The 16,604-nt window shown below is 51.9% G+C and overlaps 1 protein-coding gene across 1 annotated transcript; it reads left to right on the top strand.

Annotated features, from left to right (window-relative positions):
- Positions 1-351: 351 nt before the first annotated feature.
- On the top strand, positions 352-16,586 carry STRC (stereocilin; the record flags this gene model as incomplete). Its single annotated transcript, XM_080809386.1, has 29 exons — positions 352-397; positions 1,143-1,928; positions 2,016-2,040; positions 2,781-4,035; positions 5,028-5,090; positions 5,169-5,279; positions 5,448-5,614; positions 5,810-5,996; positions 6,121-6,236; positions 6,500-6,632; positions 6,989-7,171; positions 7,461-7,499; positions 7,676-7,843; positions 8,012-8,065; positions 8,482-8,607; positions 8,924-8,982; positions 9,782-9,905; positions 10,019-10,131; positions 11,697-11,832; positions 12,247-12,443; positions 12,643-12,733; positions 12,946-13,102; positions 13,738-13,907; positions 14,480-14,635; positions 15,014-15,156; positions 15,353-15,501; positions 15,754-15,851; positions 15,947-16,094; positions 16,290-16,586. 29 exons carry the CDS (start codon positions 352-354, stop codon positions 16,394-16,396), a joined length of 5,307 nt encoding a protein of 1,768 aa, XP_080665512.1. The 3' UTR covers positions 16,397-16,586.
- Positions 16,587-16,604: the final 18 nt, after the last annotated feature.

Raw genomic sequence — 16,604 nt, 5'->3', positions numbered from 1 at the left:
CTCTTTGTTTTCCTACATTTTTCTGCAGAACGCCACCCCCCTACCAGATTACACCCTTATCTGCATCCTGGCTCTTAACTGAGGCTATCTCCTTGGGCTCCTCCAAGGGCCCCCTGGGATCCCCTATAACTGGTCCCTCTCACAGAAGCACACCTTTTTCCAAAGCCAGAGGATCAGGTATTCAGAGGCTCAGGTGACAAACCTGTCAGGTTACAGATATTGTTTCCTGAAAGACCACACTATAGTGTCAGTGGCAACTCGGGCTGCCTGCGGTGCCCTGCCCTTACCTGGCTATCCCACGCAAGGTGAGAATAACCAGAACTCACCTCTTACCGGTGCTCACCTGGAAACATGGCTCTGAGCCTCTGGCCTCTGCTGTTGCCGCTATCCTGTGCAGGTGAGAGGAACAGCGAGCAGGGCTGGGGATGAGAGGGATGGTTGCTAAAAAGAGACTTAAGAATGCAGAGATTAACTGGTTTCTATAAAAGACAAAGGAAGGGGTATCTGGGTGGCTCAATCGGTTAAGCATCTGCCTTCGGCTCAGGTCATGATCCCAGAGTCCTGGGATGGAGTCTGCATTGGCATTGGCAATTGCTGAGCAAGGGAGCCTGCTTCTCCTTCTCCCTCTGCCACTCCCCCTGCTTGTGCTCTCTTGTTCTTTCTCTGTCAAATAAAATCTTAAAAAAAAAAAAAAAAGAAAAGAAAAAAAAAGATAAAGGGAGATGGGCAGAGACTGGAGCTAGGGAGAAAGCGAAGGTTAAGAAAGCAGGTCAAGGGGCACCTGGGTAGCTCAGTGGGTTAAGCCTCTGCCTTCGGCTCACATCATGATCTCAGGGTCCTGGGATCGAGCCCCACATCGGGCTCCCTGCTCAGTGGAGAGCCTGCTTCTCCCTCTTCCTCTGCCTGCTGCTCTGCCTACTTGTACTCTCTATCTCTGTGTCAAGTAAATAAAACCTTTAAAAAGAAGAAGAAGAAGAAAAGGAAGCAGGTCAAGACTTCTGTAGGCTGATTCAGTAAAGGGACTCAGCTCACCAAACCCTGAGCTTCATCTTTAGATCTAAGCTAGGGCTGGGTTCCGGGGCAAGGCTGAATTGGGTTCTAGGCTCTTCCCCTTGAGTGAGCTCCTGTTTCTCTCTTTACAGTGACTCTGGTCCCTACTGGGATTCAGTCCCTGGACCCCCGGCTCTCCCTCCTGAAGTCATTGCTCTCCACCATGGACCAGGCTTCCCCTGGGTCCCTCAGCCGCTCACAGTTCTCTGCACTCCTAGCCAACATTTCTTCTTCCTTTGAGCCTGGGAGAATGGGGGAGGGACCCGTGGGGGAGCCCCCACCTCTCCAGCCCCCTGCCCTCCGGCTCCACGATTTCCTAGTGACACTGAGAGGCAGCCCAGACTGGGAGCCAATGCTAGGGCTGCTAGGGGATGTGCTGGCACTGCTGGGACAGGAGCAGACCCCCAGGGACTTCCTGGGGCACCAGGCAGGTGTGCTGGGTGGACTCGCAGAGGCGCTGCTAGGAGCCTTAGTTCCTGTAGGACCCCCTACCCCTACCCGCCCCCCATGTACCCGTGATGGGCCTTCTGACTGTGTCCTCGTGGCTGACTGGTTGCCTTCTCTGCTGCTGCTGTTAGAGGGTACACGCTGGCAGACCCTGGCACAGGTGCAGCCCAGCGTAGACCCCACCAATGCCACAGGCCTCGATGGGAGGGAGCCAGCCCCCCACTTTTTGCAGGGTTTGTTGGGTTTGCTCACCCCAGTGGGGGAGCTGGGCTCTGAGGAGGCTCTTTGGGGAGGCCTGCTGCGCACAGTGGGGCCCCCCCTCTATGCTGCCTTCCAGGAGGGGCTGCTCCGAGTCACCGACTCCCTACAGGATGAGGTCTTTTCCATCCTTGGGCAACCAGAGCCTGATGCCAATGGGCAATGCCAGGGAGGTGAGTGCTGCCAGGTCTGCTGGGCTGTGGCAGGGCAAAGAAGGGGTGAGACTGGGAGAGTCCTCTTCCTTACTGTTTCCCTCCTAGGCAACCTTCAGCAGCTGCTTTTATGGTAAGTAACTCTCTTCCCAGGAAAGGAGTTCTGATCGGGCCTGGGAAGTCATCAGCCTCCAGGGTGGAGGAGAGAACTGATGGGAGGGGTGTTGTTTAGTGGCTTTAGAGCGTGACTGACTAGGTTGGTGTCCCAGCTCTACCTTTACCTAGCCATGTGACCTTGGGGAGTTTACATTCTCATTTATGCCTCAGTTTCCCTACTTATAAAATATAGATAATATTAGCCACCATAGAGTTGTCGAAAAGAGATTGAATGGGTTGATACCGTATGTGTAAGCCACTTAGAATTGTGCCTCGCACACAATGTTTCATAAATGTTACCCTGTAGAGATGGGATATGGGAAGAAAGGACAAGACTGGATTCCTCCATCGCTTACTATTTCAGCGCCACAATGCCAGAGCACGGTCAGATTTCCTCAGTTGCTCGGCAGACTTCCTGAAATGAGGCCAACCAAGGGTTGGACCTAAACTACCTAAAAGCATATGAAGAAAGGAGAAAGAAAGGAGCCAGGTGGACAGAAGGGTCTCCAACTGGGCTCCTCCTAGATGATTTCATGCCTTGGCAGGACAGATCTCTCTCCCATTTCCACTTAAACCAGTAATATCTATGGTCCCCAGGACCTTTTGGAAAAGCCTATGCTTGCTACCCCCTTGCAGGGCTCTGGGCCAGGGTCAGAATGTTCAACTGGAGGAAATGTAAACTGACCAGATGCTGCCTGCTCCTCCCTCTGCACCTAGGGGCATCCGGCACAACCTTTCCTGGGATGTCCAGGCGCTGGGGTTTCTGTCTGGATCACCACCCCCACCCCCTGCCCTCCTCCACTGCCTGAGCACGGGTGTGCCTCTGCCCAGGGCTTCCCAGCCCTCAGCCCACATCAGCCCTCGCCAACGGCGAGCCATCTCTGTGGAGGCCCTCTGCGAGAACCACTCAGGCCCAGCACCACCCTACAGCATTTCCAACTTCTCCATCCACTTGCTCTGCCAGCACGCCAAGCCAGTCACCCCACGGCCCCCTCCCAGCCCCGCTGCCATCTGCCAGACAGCTGTGTGGTATGCAGTCTCATGGGCACCAGGTGCCCAAGCCTGGCTCCAGGCTTGCCATGACCAGCTTCCCGATCAGTTCCTGGAGGCAATATGTAGCAACCTCTCCTTTTCAGCCCTGTCTGGCCCCAACCGCCGCCTGGTGAAGCAGCTGTGTGCTGGCCTGCTCCCACCCCCCACCAGCTGTCCTGAAGGCCTGCCCCCTGTGCCCCTCACCCCAGAGATCTTCTGGGGCTGCTTCTTGGAGAACGAGACTCTGTGGGCTGAGCGGCTGTGTGGAGAGGCGGGTCTGCAGGCTGTCCCCCCCAGCAGTCAGGCCTGGGTTCAGCATGTGTGCCAGGGCCCCACCCCAGATGTCACTGCCTTCCCACCCTGCCACGTTGGACCTTGTGGGGAGCGCTGCCCAGATGGGGGCAGCTTCCTGATGATGGTCTGTGTCAACGACACCATGTATGAAGCCCTGGCACCCTTCTGGCCTTGGCTCGAAGGCCAGTGCAGGATAAGTCGTGGGGGTAATGACACTTGCTTCCTAGAGGGGCTCCTGGGCCCTCTTCTGCCCTCCCTGCCACCAGTGGGACCATCTCCATTGTGCCTGGCCCCAGCTCCCTTCCTGCTTGGCATGCTATCCCAGTTGCCACGCTGTCAGTCCTCTGTACCAGCCCTTGCCCATTCCACACGCCTACACTATCTCCTGCGCCTGCTGACCTTTCTCCTGGGTCCAGGGGCCGGGGGCACTGAGGCCCAGGGAATGCTGGGGCAGGCCCTGATGCTCTCCAGTCTCCCAGACAACTGTTCCTTCTGGGATGCCTTCCGCCCAGAGGGCCGGCGCAGCGTGCTGCGGACGGTCGGAGAGTACCTGGAACAGGAGGAACTGCCGACCCGGCTGGGCTTCGAACCCACTGAAAGCCCCAGCTCTGTTACGAACAAGATGGAGCTGCTGGCTTGCTTCAGTGTGAGTGATCTGCCGAGGTGAAAGCCCCGGGAACAGAGGGAAGGACCTCCAAATGATTTCTCTAATGCTGAGAGGATAATAGTATAGTATACTCTAGTGGTTTAAGCACATAGCTCTGGAGTTGGACAGGCTTGGGTTCACATCTTAGTTCTATGATCGACCTTGGACAAATTATTTAACTTCTCTGGGAAATACTTTTTTATCTATAAATGAGGGTGAATACTCATGCCAGTTTTTTTGTAGGGTGGCTGTAAGGATTACATAAGATAAGACATGTTGTGGGTTATGTATATAGCAAGATACCGAAACATGCGATAAATGTTATCTCATTATAACTTTGACTCTCCTCCTTTCTGCTCCGGAAGGGAAAGGGATCAAGTTGGAGGGCCCTAATTCTGTCCCTAGAGAGTGAGAATTGGAGGCTGGCAAAAGAGAGGAAGATTAGGCAGAAATGAGAAAAATTCAGGGCAACTACAAATCGGAAGACTTGGGTTCTGGGGTCAACTATGTTACAAATTAGTGTGGTGTTAGGTAAATAATTTAATTTAGGTTTTCTGGGCTTCTGTTTCTTCTCTGTAGAGTGAGGGGACTAGAATACATAAATACCATAAGTCATTCATTGATTCCCTGTTTTATGAAAGGCACTTTGCTAGGTTCTGCAGGGTATGTAAAAATTCCTTACTCCACGTTGGGGTCCACCTTTCTCAAGCCCTGCATCCAGTGAAATGATTTTAGACAGATTCATAGCAATTCGGTTCTGATCTCCAAGTATTTATTTATTTATTGAGCCAGCAATGGGCCTGGCACAGAAAGGGATACAGGAGAAGTTAGAGACATTGTCCCTGGCCTAAAAGAATTTAATATCTGAGGAGACACACATCCTAGCTTCAGATGAAGGACAAGCATCCTAGCAAGAGGAGTTAGAGCGCCTGGGGAAGCTTCAGGAGGGACAGAGGAAATATCTCTTGGCACCCTATCTGTCTCCCCACCAGCCTGTGCTATGGGAGCTGCTCCAGAGGGAGAAGAGTGTTTGGGCCTTGCAGATTCTAGTGCAGGTAACAGTTGGAGGGGCACATGGGTGGGCTGGGTCACAACCCCATGAGGCTGTGTCTACCATAACCTCCCACACCTAGGCATACCTGCACATGCCGCCGGAAAATCTCCAGCAGCTGGTGCTTTCAGCAGAGAGGGAGGCTGCTCAGGGCTTCCTGACGCTCATGCACCGTTCCTGGGCCCAGCTGCGGGTGGGTATTGAGAGAGGGGAAACCGGGGTGGAGGGAGAAATCTAGGAATCAAGGGCACTTAGAACCCGGTGTGCAGAGGGCTTGCCCAGTGGAAGGAGGATCTCGAGAGGAGATAGCAAGGATACTGAGCATTTCCAGAGCCAGCATCCATTCCTGTGCCCCCGACAGGTACCACCGTCGGAGGAGCAGGCCCTGGGTCGCCTGACAGCCTTGCTACTCCAGCGGTACCCACGCCTCACCTCCCAGCTCTTCATTGACCTGTCACCGCTCATCCCCTTCTTGGCTGTCTCTGACCTGATGCGCTTCCCACCATCCTTGTTGGCCAACGACAGTGTGTGAGGACCCCGCACCACCCTCCTGACCCTGCTGGGGTCAGGCCGACCCCACCAGCCTAGGGCAACCCCTTTCTGAGATCCTCTCTGTTAAAATTAGGGAGAGTCTCCTTCTTGCCCATGACTGTAGGGCTACAGAGAACCCGGGGACAACTGTTTGGAACAGGGCCAAGGGTTGAGAGCCATTACTCTCCCCAGCCTGGCTGCCATCCGGGATTACAGCCCAGGAATGAAGCCTGAACAGAAGGAGGCTCTTGCAAAGCGCCTGCTGGCCCCTGAGCTTTTCGGGGAAGTGCCTGCCTGGTCCCAGGAACTTCTGTGGGCTGTGCTGCCCCTGCTCCCCCACCTCCCTCTGGAAAACTTTCTGCAGCTCAGCCCTCACCAGGTAGGACATGATCCTCTTAACTTGACCAGCCCATCTTGTGCTAGGTGGGATAGGAGTCTTGGTCAGCTCCTCCCCACAAGAGTCCCACAGTGACCCCAACACAAGCTGCCCCTCCTCATCTCAGATCCAGGCCCTGGAGGATAGCTGGCCAGCAGCAGGTCTTGGGCCAGGGCACGCTCGACATGTGCTACGCAGCCTGGTGAACCAAAGCGTCCAGGATGGAGAGGAGCAGGTGCGCAGGTGAGTGGTTGTGGGGTTGGTGATCAAGGTCACATTGGGAGAGCGGCAAGGATGGTTGCTGGGTAGGTTGGGGTCCTAGGAAGGCAGGGGCAAGAAAGTAGGCAAGGGACACAGGCAGTATTGGATTCCGGGACAGAGTCCTATCTATGGCACCCGTATTTCCTAGTTTAGTGGTCAGAGCGCCCACTCTCTGTACCCACGTGGTCCCCACCTTAGTGCCAGCTTCCGTGACCACATGAAGGCCAGCTTCGTGCCCTTCTCAGGCTGGGGTCCCTCGCCTGTTTCCTGAGCCCTGAGGAGCTGCAGAGCCTGGTACCCTTGAGTGATCCAATGGGGCCGGTGGAGCGGGGGCTGCTGGAATGTGCGGCCAACGGGACTCTCAGCCCACAAGGACGGGTGAGCCTCTTGGCACAGGCCTACAAGACTCTGGGCTTTCCTTGAGTCAGCGTGGAGGGCTTGCCCAGTCATCTCAACCACACGTGAGCACAATAGTGCCAGCCCTCCCCGACCTCTGCCACCTCTGTTCCTTTATCCATGGTTATTCTTATCTGTTACCACCTCTTCCGGACCTATGCCATTCAGTTTATGAGACCCTAAGCATACCCTCTGACATCTTCAACCCAATCTGTTTCTATTCCAGCCCTGGTTCTAAGTCCCAGACCAGGCCCTAGGAAATCCAAATGTGGGATCAGACGGGAAGTTTAAAGTGCACTTGTCTTTTCTCTCCAGTCCCAAAACTTCTTTGGTTACAGGTGGCATATGAGCTTCTGGGAGTGTTGCGCTCTTCCGGAGGGGCTGTGCTGAGCCCCCGGGAGCTGCGAGTCTGGGCTCCTCTCTTCCCTCAGCTGGGCCTCCGCTTCCTGCAGGAGCTGTCAGAGCCCCAGCTAAGAGCCATGCTTCCTGCCCTGCGGGGAACCAGTGTCACACCCGCCCAGGTGGGCCTGTCTTGCTTTCTGGTGTCCACCCTCCAGCCCTGGGAACACCAGTCAAGAGAATTATATTCAGGGATATCATTAGTTCCTCTAGAGCCTCCTACTTTTTCTCTGTCCCAGGGAGGGCCCCCTCATCCCCCCTTCTTCAGATCAAGAAGATCCATAAGCCAGGCTAGTCAGTGGGGGTGGTAGAGAAGGAGCTAGACGTTTTGGAGGGTAGGCCCTCGGGACTTGTTTCAAACCTGGCTGCCAGGACCTGAAAGCTGTTGTTTCCTGTCCCCTCCCACCTTAGGCTGTTTTATTGCTTGGACGGCTCCTCCCCAGACATGATGTGAGCAGCAGCTCCTTCTCAACATCCTCCAGAGGTCCTTGTCCCCCTTTCCCTGCCTCCCGCATCTGCCCGTTTCTTCCCTCCATGCTTCCCCAGCTGCCACTTACTGTACTGGGTTGCTGTCTTCCCTATGGCCCTGCCTCTTCTTCAGGACTCTTGTCTCTCTTGCTCCCCAGCTGTCCCTGGAGGAACTCTGCTCCTTGCACCCTCTGCTGCCAGGCCTCAGCTCCCAGACACTCCAGGCCATCCCTAGGCGAGTTCTGATTGGGGCCTGCTCCTGCCTAGCCTCCGAACTATCACGCCTCTCAGCCTGCCAGACCGCAGCGTTGTTGCAGACCTTTCGGGTATGAGAGTGGCAGGGAGGATGAGACCCTTAAGGTTGTGGGCTCTGGGGAAGGAGCAGGGAATCTTCCCTTTGGCCAGGGAAGGTCTCCCACACTTCCCCACTTTCTTACACACACACACACACACACACACACACACACACACACACACTGCCAATTCTCATGCAGGTGAAAGATGGAGTTAAAAAAATAGGTACGACAGCTGTGTGTATCCCTGGTCAGGTACGTGTGGCATCTCCCAACTAAACTCCTCTCCCCGTCCCAGGGCGGTTTCATACGGCTGGTGCTGCTTCACACACTCCCCCCAAGAGTCCAGGCTGGCTCTGTGGCCCCCCCAAGACATTAGTTGCCCTCCCCAGTTTCAGAGAACAGGAAAGCATGATCCACACTGGCCTACAATGTCAAGGCCAACCACCCTGCTTTCAGATAAAGAGACCAAAGCTCAGAGAGGACTTTAGTCCACCAGGTGCCCAAATAGCAGCAAGACTTGCCCGAAGCCGCCTTGAGGTGAGGGCTCTCAGGCGTGCACCGCTCTAGTGGCACAGACCATCCAGCCTTATCCTAGCTCTGGTCCCTTCCTGCCCCCGTGGCTCCCCTTACCTACTGCTGCACTGCGACACGCACATGGCCACCGGCAGCCCATCCCCACCACCTGGCCAGACTGCCTGCTTCCCCTGCTCCCGCTGAAGCTGCTGCAGCTGGACTCCGCGGCTCTTCTGGCTAACCGAAGGCGCTACCGCCAGCTGCCCTGGTCTGAGCAGCAGGTAATTCTTCCCACTTAGCCCAGGACTACCCTCTGTGTCCCACCTCTTTTACCCAGCAGCCCTACATTGGGCACGTTAGCCTGAGCATCCTTTATACTTTATAATGTGACTTGCTTGGCTCATTTCTTCTCCCTCCTCCCTAATCCTCCATTTCTCTGTCTCTGTCTCTGTCTCTCTCTCAGAGAGGAATGTGCATTTGGGAGAGCAGGAGGCTAATGGGATCTACACGGTAGGGAGGCAGGACTGGGTCTAAGGCATCTTAAGTTCTTAGGCAACTATCTCTGCTGGGGTGCTGCTCCTCTTTTTTCTCTTGTAGGCACAGTTTCTCTGGAAGAAGATGCAGGTGCCCACCAATCTGACACTCAGGAATCTGCAGTGAGTAACCTGTGTTGCGCAGTGAGTTTAATTCGACTAACAATTTTTGAGCACTTACCATGTGCCAGATACCATGTGACGACGTGGTGGGAGATGTAGGGATGAATGACACATCGTGCCAGCCTGTGGTCCCCCTCTTGGCTCTTTCTCCCTTTACCCTCCTGCCCTCCCACAGGAACACAACTACCCTGATGAGTCTAAGGGATTCAGAAAACCTGGGTTCATGTCCCGGCCCTGACATGTATTTGTGATCTTGGGCAAGTCATTTAACCTCTCTAAGCTTCAGTTTTTTCCTTCTATAGAATGAGAATTAAAATAATATCTACTTCATAGGATGTGGTTATAAGTATTAAATGAGATAAGGCATGTAAGGGACTTAATAGAGTGGCTGGCCCTGTGCAAACTCCCAACAGACATTTGCTGTTGTTAGTTTGATCCGGTTAGTTAATCAGAATCACTGGCCAAGCAGAATAAACAGGAATAAGTAAGTGTATCACCTAACCTACACCCACAGTAGAAGAATCATGGTCTTCAGAATCTAAAGACCTAGCTCTAGGCTCAGTTTAGCATATTTGTAATAGAATAATGTGGGGAACGTCACTCGACCTCTGTGAATGTTTATTTTCCTCTCTGATAAATAGTGATGTGGGGAGCCAATGAGAACATCAGTGGAAAATCATATCTCAAACTATAAGTTACCGTAAATGAGCATCTGTACTTGTTTCGGGAGTGTTGATACAATGAGCAGACAGACCATGGCATGTGATGAATGAGCATCTGTCCACTCACATACCTACAGGGCTCTGGGCACCCTGGCGGGGGGCATGTCGTGTGAGTTTCTGCAGCAGATCAACTCGATGGCAGACTTCCTTGAAGTTGTGCACATGATCTATCAGCTGCCCACTGGGGTTCGAGGGAGCCTGGTGAGAGGGGGTGCTTAGACATTAGTTGGAGCAGGGAGGCAGGGACCCTGGATACAGAATCCAGTTCCCAAGCTTAAGTCTGTCCTGACATGTTTCCCCACCCTGTCCTACAGAGGGCTTGTATCTGGGCAGAGCTACAGCGGAGGATGACCATGCCAGAGCCAGAGTTGGCAACCCTGGGGCCAGAACTGAGTAGGCTAGATGCAAAGCTACTCCTGGATTTACCGTAAGTGCTCTGACTAGAGAAACTGGCTCCTTAGAAGTCTCAACTTGGGGTAGAAGATCTGCCCTTAGGAAGTGCCCTTAAGGTGGTGTTTTTTTTCTGATGGTTCCCTGATATCAGTTATAGCCCAAAGTGGAGGATTCTATTCAAAGTTGCTCTATGTATTGACTGGTTCCCAGAACCACATCCCATGATTCCCATGTCCCAACATGGGACAGCTGAGGGTGGGTAACACTATGATGTGGCCTGCCAAGCAGTCGTAATGTAATAGGCTACATTAATAGAGATAGACTATCTAAGCTGAGGGAGGCAATGGTCCAATTCTGCCCTAGAGGATTATAGTCTGTTTAAGCAACCATGTTGTCAGTGTGTTCAGTGGAGTACAGAAAGAGAACATGTATGAAACATGCATGATAAATGCCTTCAAATACCCCAAAGGCTATCAAATAGAAAATAGGTGGGCATGTTTCTGAAGGGCCATATTGGGCATCGCAAGGATGAAGGAATAAAAATCAGAGTCTTGCAAAATATAAGGAAAATCGATGTAGTGAATTCCCAACATCAACCATTCAAGAGCTGTTCAAGCCTAGGCTGGATGGTCCCATAGCAGGAATGTTGTAGAGCACATTCAAGTATGGGTAAGGGTTGTGGGGAGAGAAAACTCATGAACCTGAGTCCTCCTAACATAGACTCCAGGAGTTTATGAGTATCTCTCATAGGCCTCTTTTTCCATTTTACCCCCATTCCTACCCCATTGCCATTTGAACTCTAAGTCAGGGTAGAAAAAGGCTGGTGTTAGCCTTCCTAGGGATGAGGTGGTGGTCAAAGTGGTTGACTCCATCCTTACATTTTATAGGCCTTTCTACAGATTTTGGCCCTTGGGCTACACAGCCTAGCTCCAGTTCCAGATTTGGCAGCCCTAGAGTATACAATATCACTTCTAATTTGGGGACAAGAGGGCTTTAAAAAAAAAAGCCATTAAAATATTTTTAATTTAGATAATTTAGAATTCCAAGGACCTAGATAAGGTGAAAAATCCTAGACCATGAGCTCGAAGACCTGAGTCCCTCATCTGTGAAAGAGTAAGAACAATACATTTCTTACCTCAAGATCTTGTCGTAAGGATCAAATGAGAGAACACCCAGAAGAACTTGGTAAACTGTGTAGCATGATGCAAATGAGAGAGGACCTCCTCCCAACAAGTAAAGGAAGGGTGGTGCTGTAGAAGAGAGGAACTGGGAGTAAGATCCCACCTCTGGGAACCTGTCTCCTAATCTATCAATGGGGGGAAATTTTAAAGATAGTTGATATTTGGGGCTCTGGGTTCCATCAGATGGTAGGATCATTGGTCATTTCTTTTCGGGAATACTAGAAGTATGTCATTCCTTTTGTTCTCTCCCTTTAAACACTATGATGGGAATTGCAACCGGGAGAATTTAATATCAGATCCTATCCAGGGCCATAAGGTTTGTTCTGATGTTACCTCTTTTGTCTGGGCAATGTGGCGTTCTGTGGTCCCTTTTCAACAGGGCTCATTTCTGAGGGCCCCTGTTGTCAAATTGCTATAGGGTCCGGTTGATGGATAGACTGTCCAATGAATCTATTATGTTGGTGGTGGAGCTAGTACGAGGAGCTCCAGAGCAGCTGCTGGCACTGACCCCACTCCACCGTGTAGCCCTGGCGGAGAGGGCCCTACAAAACTTGGTAAGAGTCCAACCTACCAGACTCAGAGCTGCTGCCTGGATAATTTTTACCTCTTAGACAATGCTCTCTGTCTTCTAGGCCCAGCCCCACACTTTTGATGCCAAACAGGTTCTTGTCCACAAGGCCCTAGCCCCTAGATCTACCTCCAGGTTCCATTCCTTGAGAACCTGCTTCCTATTTCTTATCCACGTTCACTGGAGTCCCAGAAATCCTTTGGATTCCATCTCCTAGCCTTTCTGCCTCCACCTATCTGGGCTCCTGGTTTAAGAAAGAAAACAATGGCAGTGAACATTATAGGGTTTTGAGTTGGGAGCTTGGAGGGAGAGAAGAATCAAAGGTTTTGATGTCTTGATCAAAGAGTCTGGTCGTCTGAGTCAGAGATGCATTGTCCCAAGGCCTGATGCCCCTCTCTAGGCTCCAAAGGAGACAACAGTCTCAAGGGAAGTGCTGGAGACATTGGGCCCTTTGGTTGGATTCCTGGGGATAGAGAGTACACGACGGATCCCCCTACCGATCCTCCTGGCCCATCTCAATCAGCTGCAGGGCTTCTGCCTAGGAGAGCCATTTGCCACAGAGCTGGGATGGCTCCTGTCGCAGGAGCCTGTTCTTGGGTATGAACCTTCGGAAACTTCCAATTCTAACTCATCCTACACCCACCCTCTTAACCACCATCATCAGTGGCAGCTCATTTAATACACTCAAGGGTCCTTGGAGCCCTGAGTCCCCACTCCTAGCATGTCCTCTTTTCCACTTCCTTTCCATCACAGTTCTCTCAGCATCCCAGCCCTTGATCTTCTTCCTGTCCCCCAGGAAGCCAGAGTTGTGGAGCCAGGGTGAAGTAGAACAAGCTGGACGCCTAGTACTCACTCTGTCTACTGAAGCTATTTCCTTGATCCCCAGGGTGAGGTGAAGGAACAAGGGAGGGAGTAAGGGCAGAGAGGGGACTGGTGAGCTGGTTCTGGGGAGCTAAGGCCAAGGAGGCTGTGGGGCAAGGATTGTAAAGCCTGAATCTGGGGAAATTGCTAAAAAGAGACAGGACTTTAGAATTAGAGCTGCAGCAGCTGGCCCTGACCTTCCTAGGTCTCTGCACTCTCCATCTCACTTCTCACACAGGAAGCCTTGGGACCAGAGACCCTGGAGCGGCTCTTAGAGAAGCAGCGGAACTGGGAGCAGAGCAGAGTTGGGCAGCTATGTGGTGGTTCACAGCTTGTGCCCAAGAAAGCCGCCTTGGTAGCTGGGATTGTACGGCCTACTGCAGAAGATCTCCCAGGTGAAACTATCCAAATATTCATAAGTCTTTTGGAGTGTATAGGAAAGCATATCCAGCAATGGAATCAGAATTTTAGGTATGATGTGCCTTTTGAGGAGATTTACACACTTTCTGTTCTCTGGGCTTGGTTTTCTAATCTATAAACCAAAGAGGTTAGCGGGATGATCTTCAAGGTCTTTTCTAGCTCTAGGGTTCTATAGCCCTAGAAATTTAGAACCCATTGCACTTTGAGCCCAGGACTTCCCTTTTCCTATTCTCTTATCTCTGTTAACAGTGACCCAGCTTGTAGGCTCGGCTCTATGCTAGAGTATGGAGCTGTCTGCTGGGAAGATGCTTAGGATGTAGGCGGGAGACCCTCTGGGACCTGAGACCTGGCTTCTGATCTAGACCTGCCATTAAATCCCTAGGCAACCTCCCTCAGTCTTCCATTTATATAATGTGGAGCTTGTCCTCTCTAGTCACTTACTTGTTCTAATGTCCTTTGAGTCCTATAATCCTCACAGTATAGTAATCCTTTGGCTCATAGAGTCCACATTGCCCTTTCCAAAGGTTGGAGGGGTCATTCCATCTATAGATATCTTTCAGGGCATAATTTAGTTCTACACTGACTCCCTGTGCCTGCCTTACCTCTTCAGAACCTGTGCCAAATTGTGCAGATGTACGGGGGACATTCCCAGCAGCCTGGTCAGCAACCCAGATTGCGGAGATGCAGCTCTCAGATTTTGAGGACTGCCTGGCCTTATTTGCGGGAGACCCAGGACTTGGGCCTGAAGAACTACGGGCAGCAATGGGCAAGGCAAAACAGGTTAGGGATGGAGAGGCCAACATGAGGAAGCTGGTTGGGTGCAGAGTGGGACACAAGGAAATGGATAGCCGGGTAAGAGGTGGGAGAAACAGGAGATTAAAGAATTAGAGAGTTTGGATCCTGAGTAGGGAGTCAGAGGAAAGGAAGCTAGTGCAGTGGGTACAGGGAAGAAAGCAGTGGTTACCAAACTATACTGTGTATCAAAATTATCCAGGGAGTAGGTTTTTAAAATGCTGATACAAGGGTCCCATGTCGCTCACTGAAGAATCATCTTAGTGCTATAGGGATCTGCATTTTAACAGGCATTCCCAGTGAGTTTGGTTCACATAAACGTTTAGAAATCATGGACTAAGAGTGTGCTATTCTTCCCTACTGAGACTCTAGCATCTTTCAGTAACAGCCTAGTCAGAGGAACCTTAAACCATCCTCATTTTACAGCTGAGGAAGCTAAAGACCTACAGAGGCAAGTGATTTGCCTTCAGTTACACAGCTAAGGTCAGAGTCCTAACTAAGACCCAGCATTCTCCTAGACCAACGCTTTTCCATTCACATTGTTCTTCTCTTTCTCCTAGTTGTGGGGTCCTCCTCGGGGATTCCGTCCTGAGCAGATCCTGCAGCTGGGTCGGCTCTTAATAGGTCTAGGAGAGCGGGAACTACAGGAGCTGACCCTAGCGGACTGGGGAGTGCTGAGCACCCTGGGACAGATAGATGGCTGGAGCTCTGTCCAGGTAACACCTTCCCCTTTTCTACTACCTTCCAAACATCCATTCCACAGGTCCAGGACTCTAGGTCACCTAAAGCCCAAGGAATGTTTTCCTGTCACCCTGCCTGGCCATTCTTTCTATTTTTAAATACCCCATACTTGTGGCACTAGAAACTCTGTGATTTATTCACTTCGAGCCCCTGAACAGGTAAAACTCCCTTCAGCCTGTTTTCCCTGGCCTTCTAGTTTTGGATCCTCAACCTTCCCCATGGCTAGTGGATCTTCTGGTCTTAAAAATATAAGTATATAGTCCAGTAGCACTTGTCACTTCCCTAATCACTTCCTCTTCCATGAATTCCCCATGATTTCTCTCCTTATTCTCCGCCCTCCATCCCCGTATCAGCTCCGGGTTGTGGTCTCCAGTTTCTTGCGGCAGAGTGGCCGGCATGTGAGCAACCTGGACTTCCTTCACCTGACTGCCCTGGGTTATACGCTCTGTGGACTTCGGCCAGAGGAGCTACGGCATATCAGCAGTTGGGAATTTAGGTCACCTGTGGAGGGGGGGCTGTGGGTGGTGGTGCTGAGGTAAAGGTGGACTCACTGGGGTTGGAAGGCTCATGAAGGAGTGAGTGGTCCCATGGAGGAAGGGACCTCACTTGAAGCAGTCTATACTCCCATCTCACAACCATGGGCCCTATCACTGTGACTGAATCTTCCTCCCTTCCACCCCACTCTTCCACAGCCAAGCAGCTCTCTTCCTGGGCAGTCTGCATCTCCGGTGTTCTGAGCAGCAGCTGGAAGTTCTGGCCCAGCTCCTTGTGCTGCCTGGTGGTTTTGGTCCCATCAGTAACTGGGGGCCTGAGATCTTCACCGAAATCGGCACCATAGCAGGTAGGGAAGCTGGACCACTGCTGCTTCTGGTGGTCATGGGTTGGTTTCTGTATCATGGCTGGACTGGGTGGAGGACTGCTCTGGAATTCTTAAGGTGGGAGTCTGAGAAGGTATTTAGGTAAGAGGTTGGAGATGTGTTGGGAAAGATGTATGATACTTTGGGAGAGGTTGGAGAAGGTCTGTAGGTTTGAAGAGAAGGGGGAAGGGCGGTATACAACAGTGTTTGAATGCCCATCCCACTTGCTTTAACAGCAGGGATCCCAGACCTGGCTCTTTCAGCACTGCTGCAGGAACAGATCCAGGGCCTTACCCCTCTTGCTGTTTCTGTCATCCCTCCTCCTAAATTTGCTGTAAGTATTGATGGGCTGGGGTTTGGGGTGACCATGAAGAGCCAGGGCCCAACGGGGGCTACAGTGGATGCACTGATTCCTGTCCCCGCTCCCAGGTGGTGTTCAGCCCCACCCAGCTCTCTAGCCTCACAAGTGTTCAGGCTGTGGCTGTCACTCCTGAACAAATGGCCTTTCTGAGTCCTGAGCAGCGACGAGCTGTGGCATGGGCCCAGCATGAGGGGAAGGAGAATCCAGAACAACAGGGTGAGTTCCCAAATGCACAGCCTGACCCTCCAACTCCTGACCCAGACTCTGACCCTGAACTTAGTTCTCTCTGGCTCATAGGACTCACTCAGGGAGATCCTTGGAATAAAGGGGTCTAGGCAGATAGCTTCCATCTATTAGTGGTTCCTTGGGAACAGAGATGTAATATTCCTCCCATTCTCTATCTCATTATAGGTCGAAGCACAGCCTGGGGCCTTCAGGACTGGTCACAAGCCTCCTGGGCCATGGCGTTGACCATCTGCTTCCTTGGCAACCTGCTACAAACCTGTCTCTACAGTTAAAGAGAGAGATTGTTGGGAAAGAAACTTTAATAAAGTGCAAATGAAAATGCATTCTAATTATCCTCAGGAAGCCGATGAGGAATATGGGTAAAATGCTAATGCCTTCCACCCACCTGAGAATCAGTGTTCCTGGCATGCCATATCTGGAGACTTCTTTCCATCATAAATAACCCCACTGCTTCTTTTCCTTTCCTGGAGGCTAGTCCCT

The sequence above is a fragment of the Martes martes genome, assembly GCF_963455335.1.
Source record: "Martes martes genome assembly, chromosome: 7".
NCBI classification, from domain to species: Eukaryota; Metazoa; Chordata; class Mammalia; order Carnivora; family Mustelidae; genus Martes; species Martes martes.
This window is presented reverse-complemented; position numbering and strand designations above follow the sequence as displayed.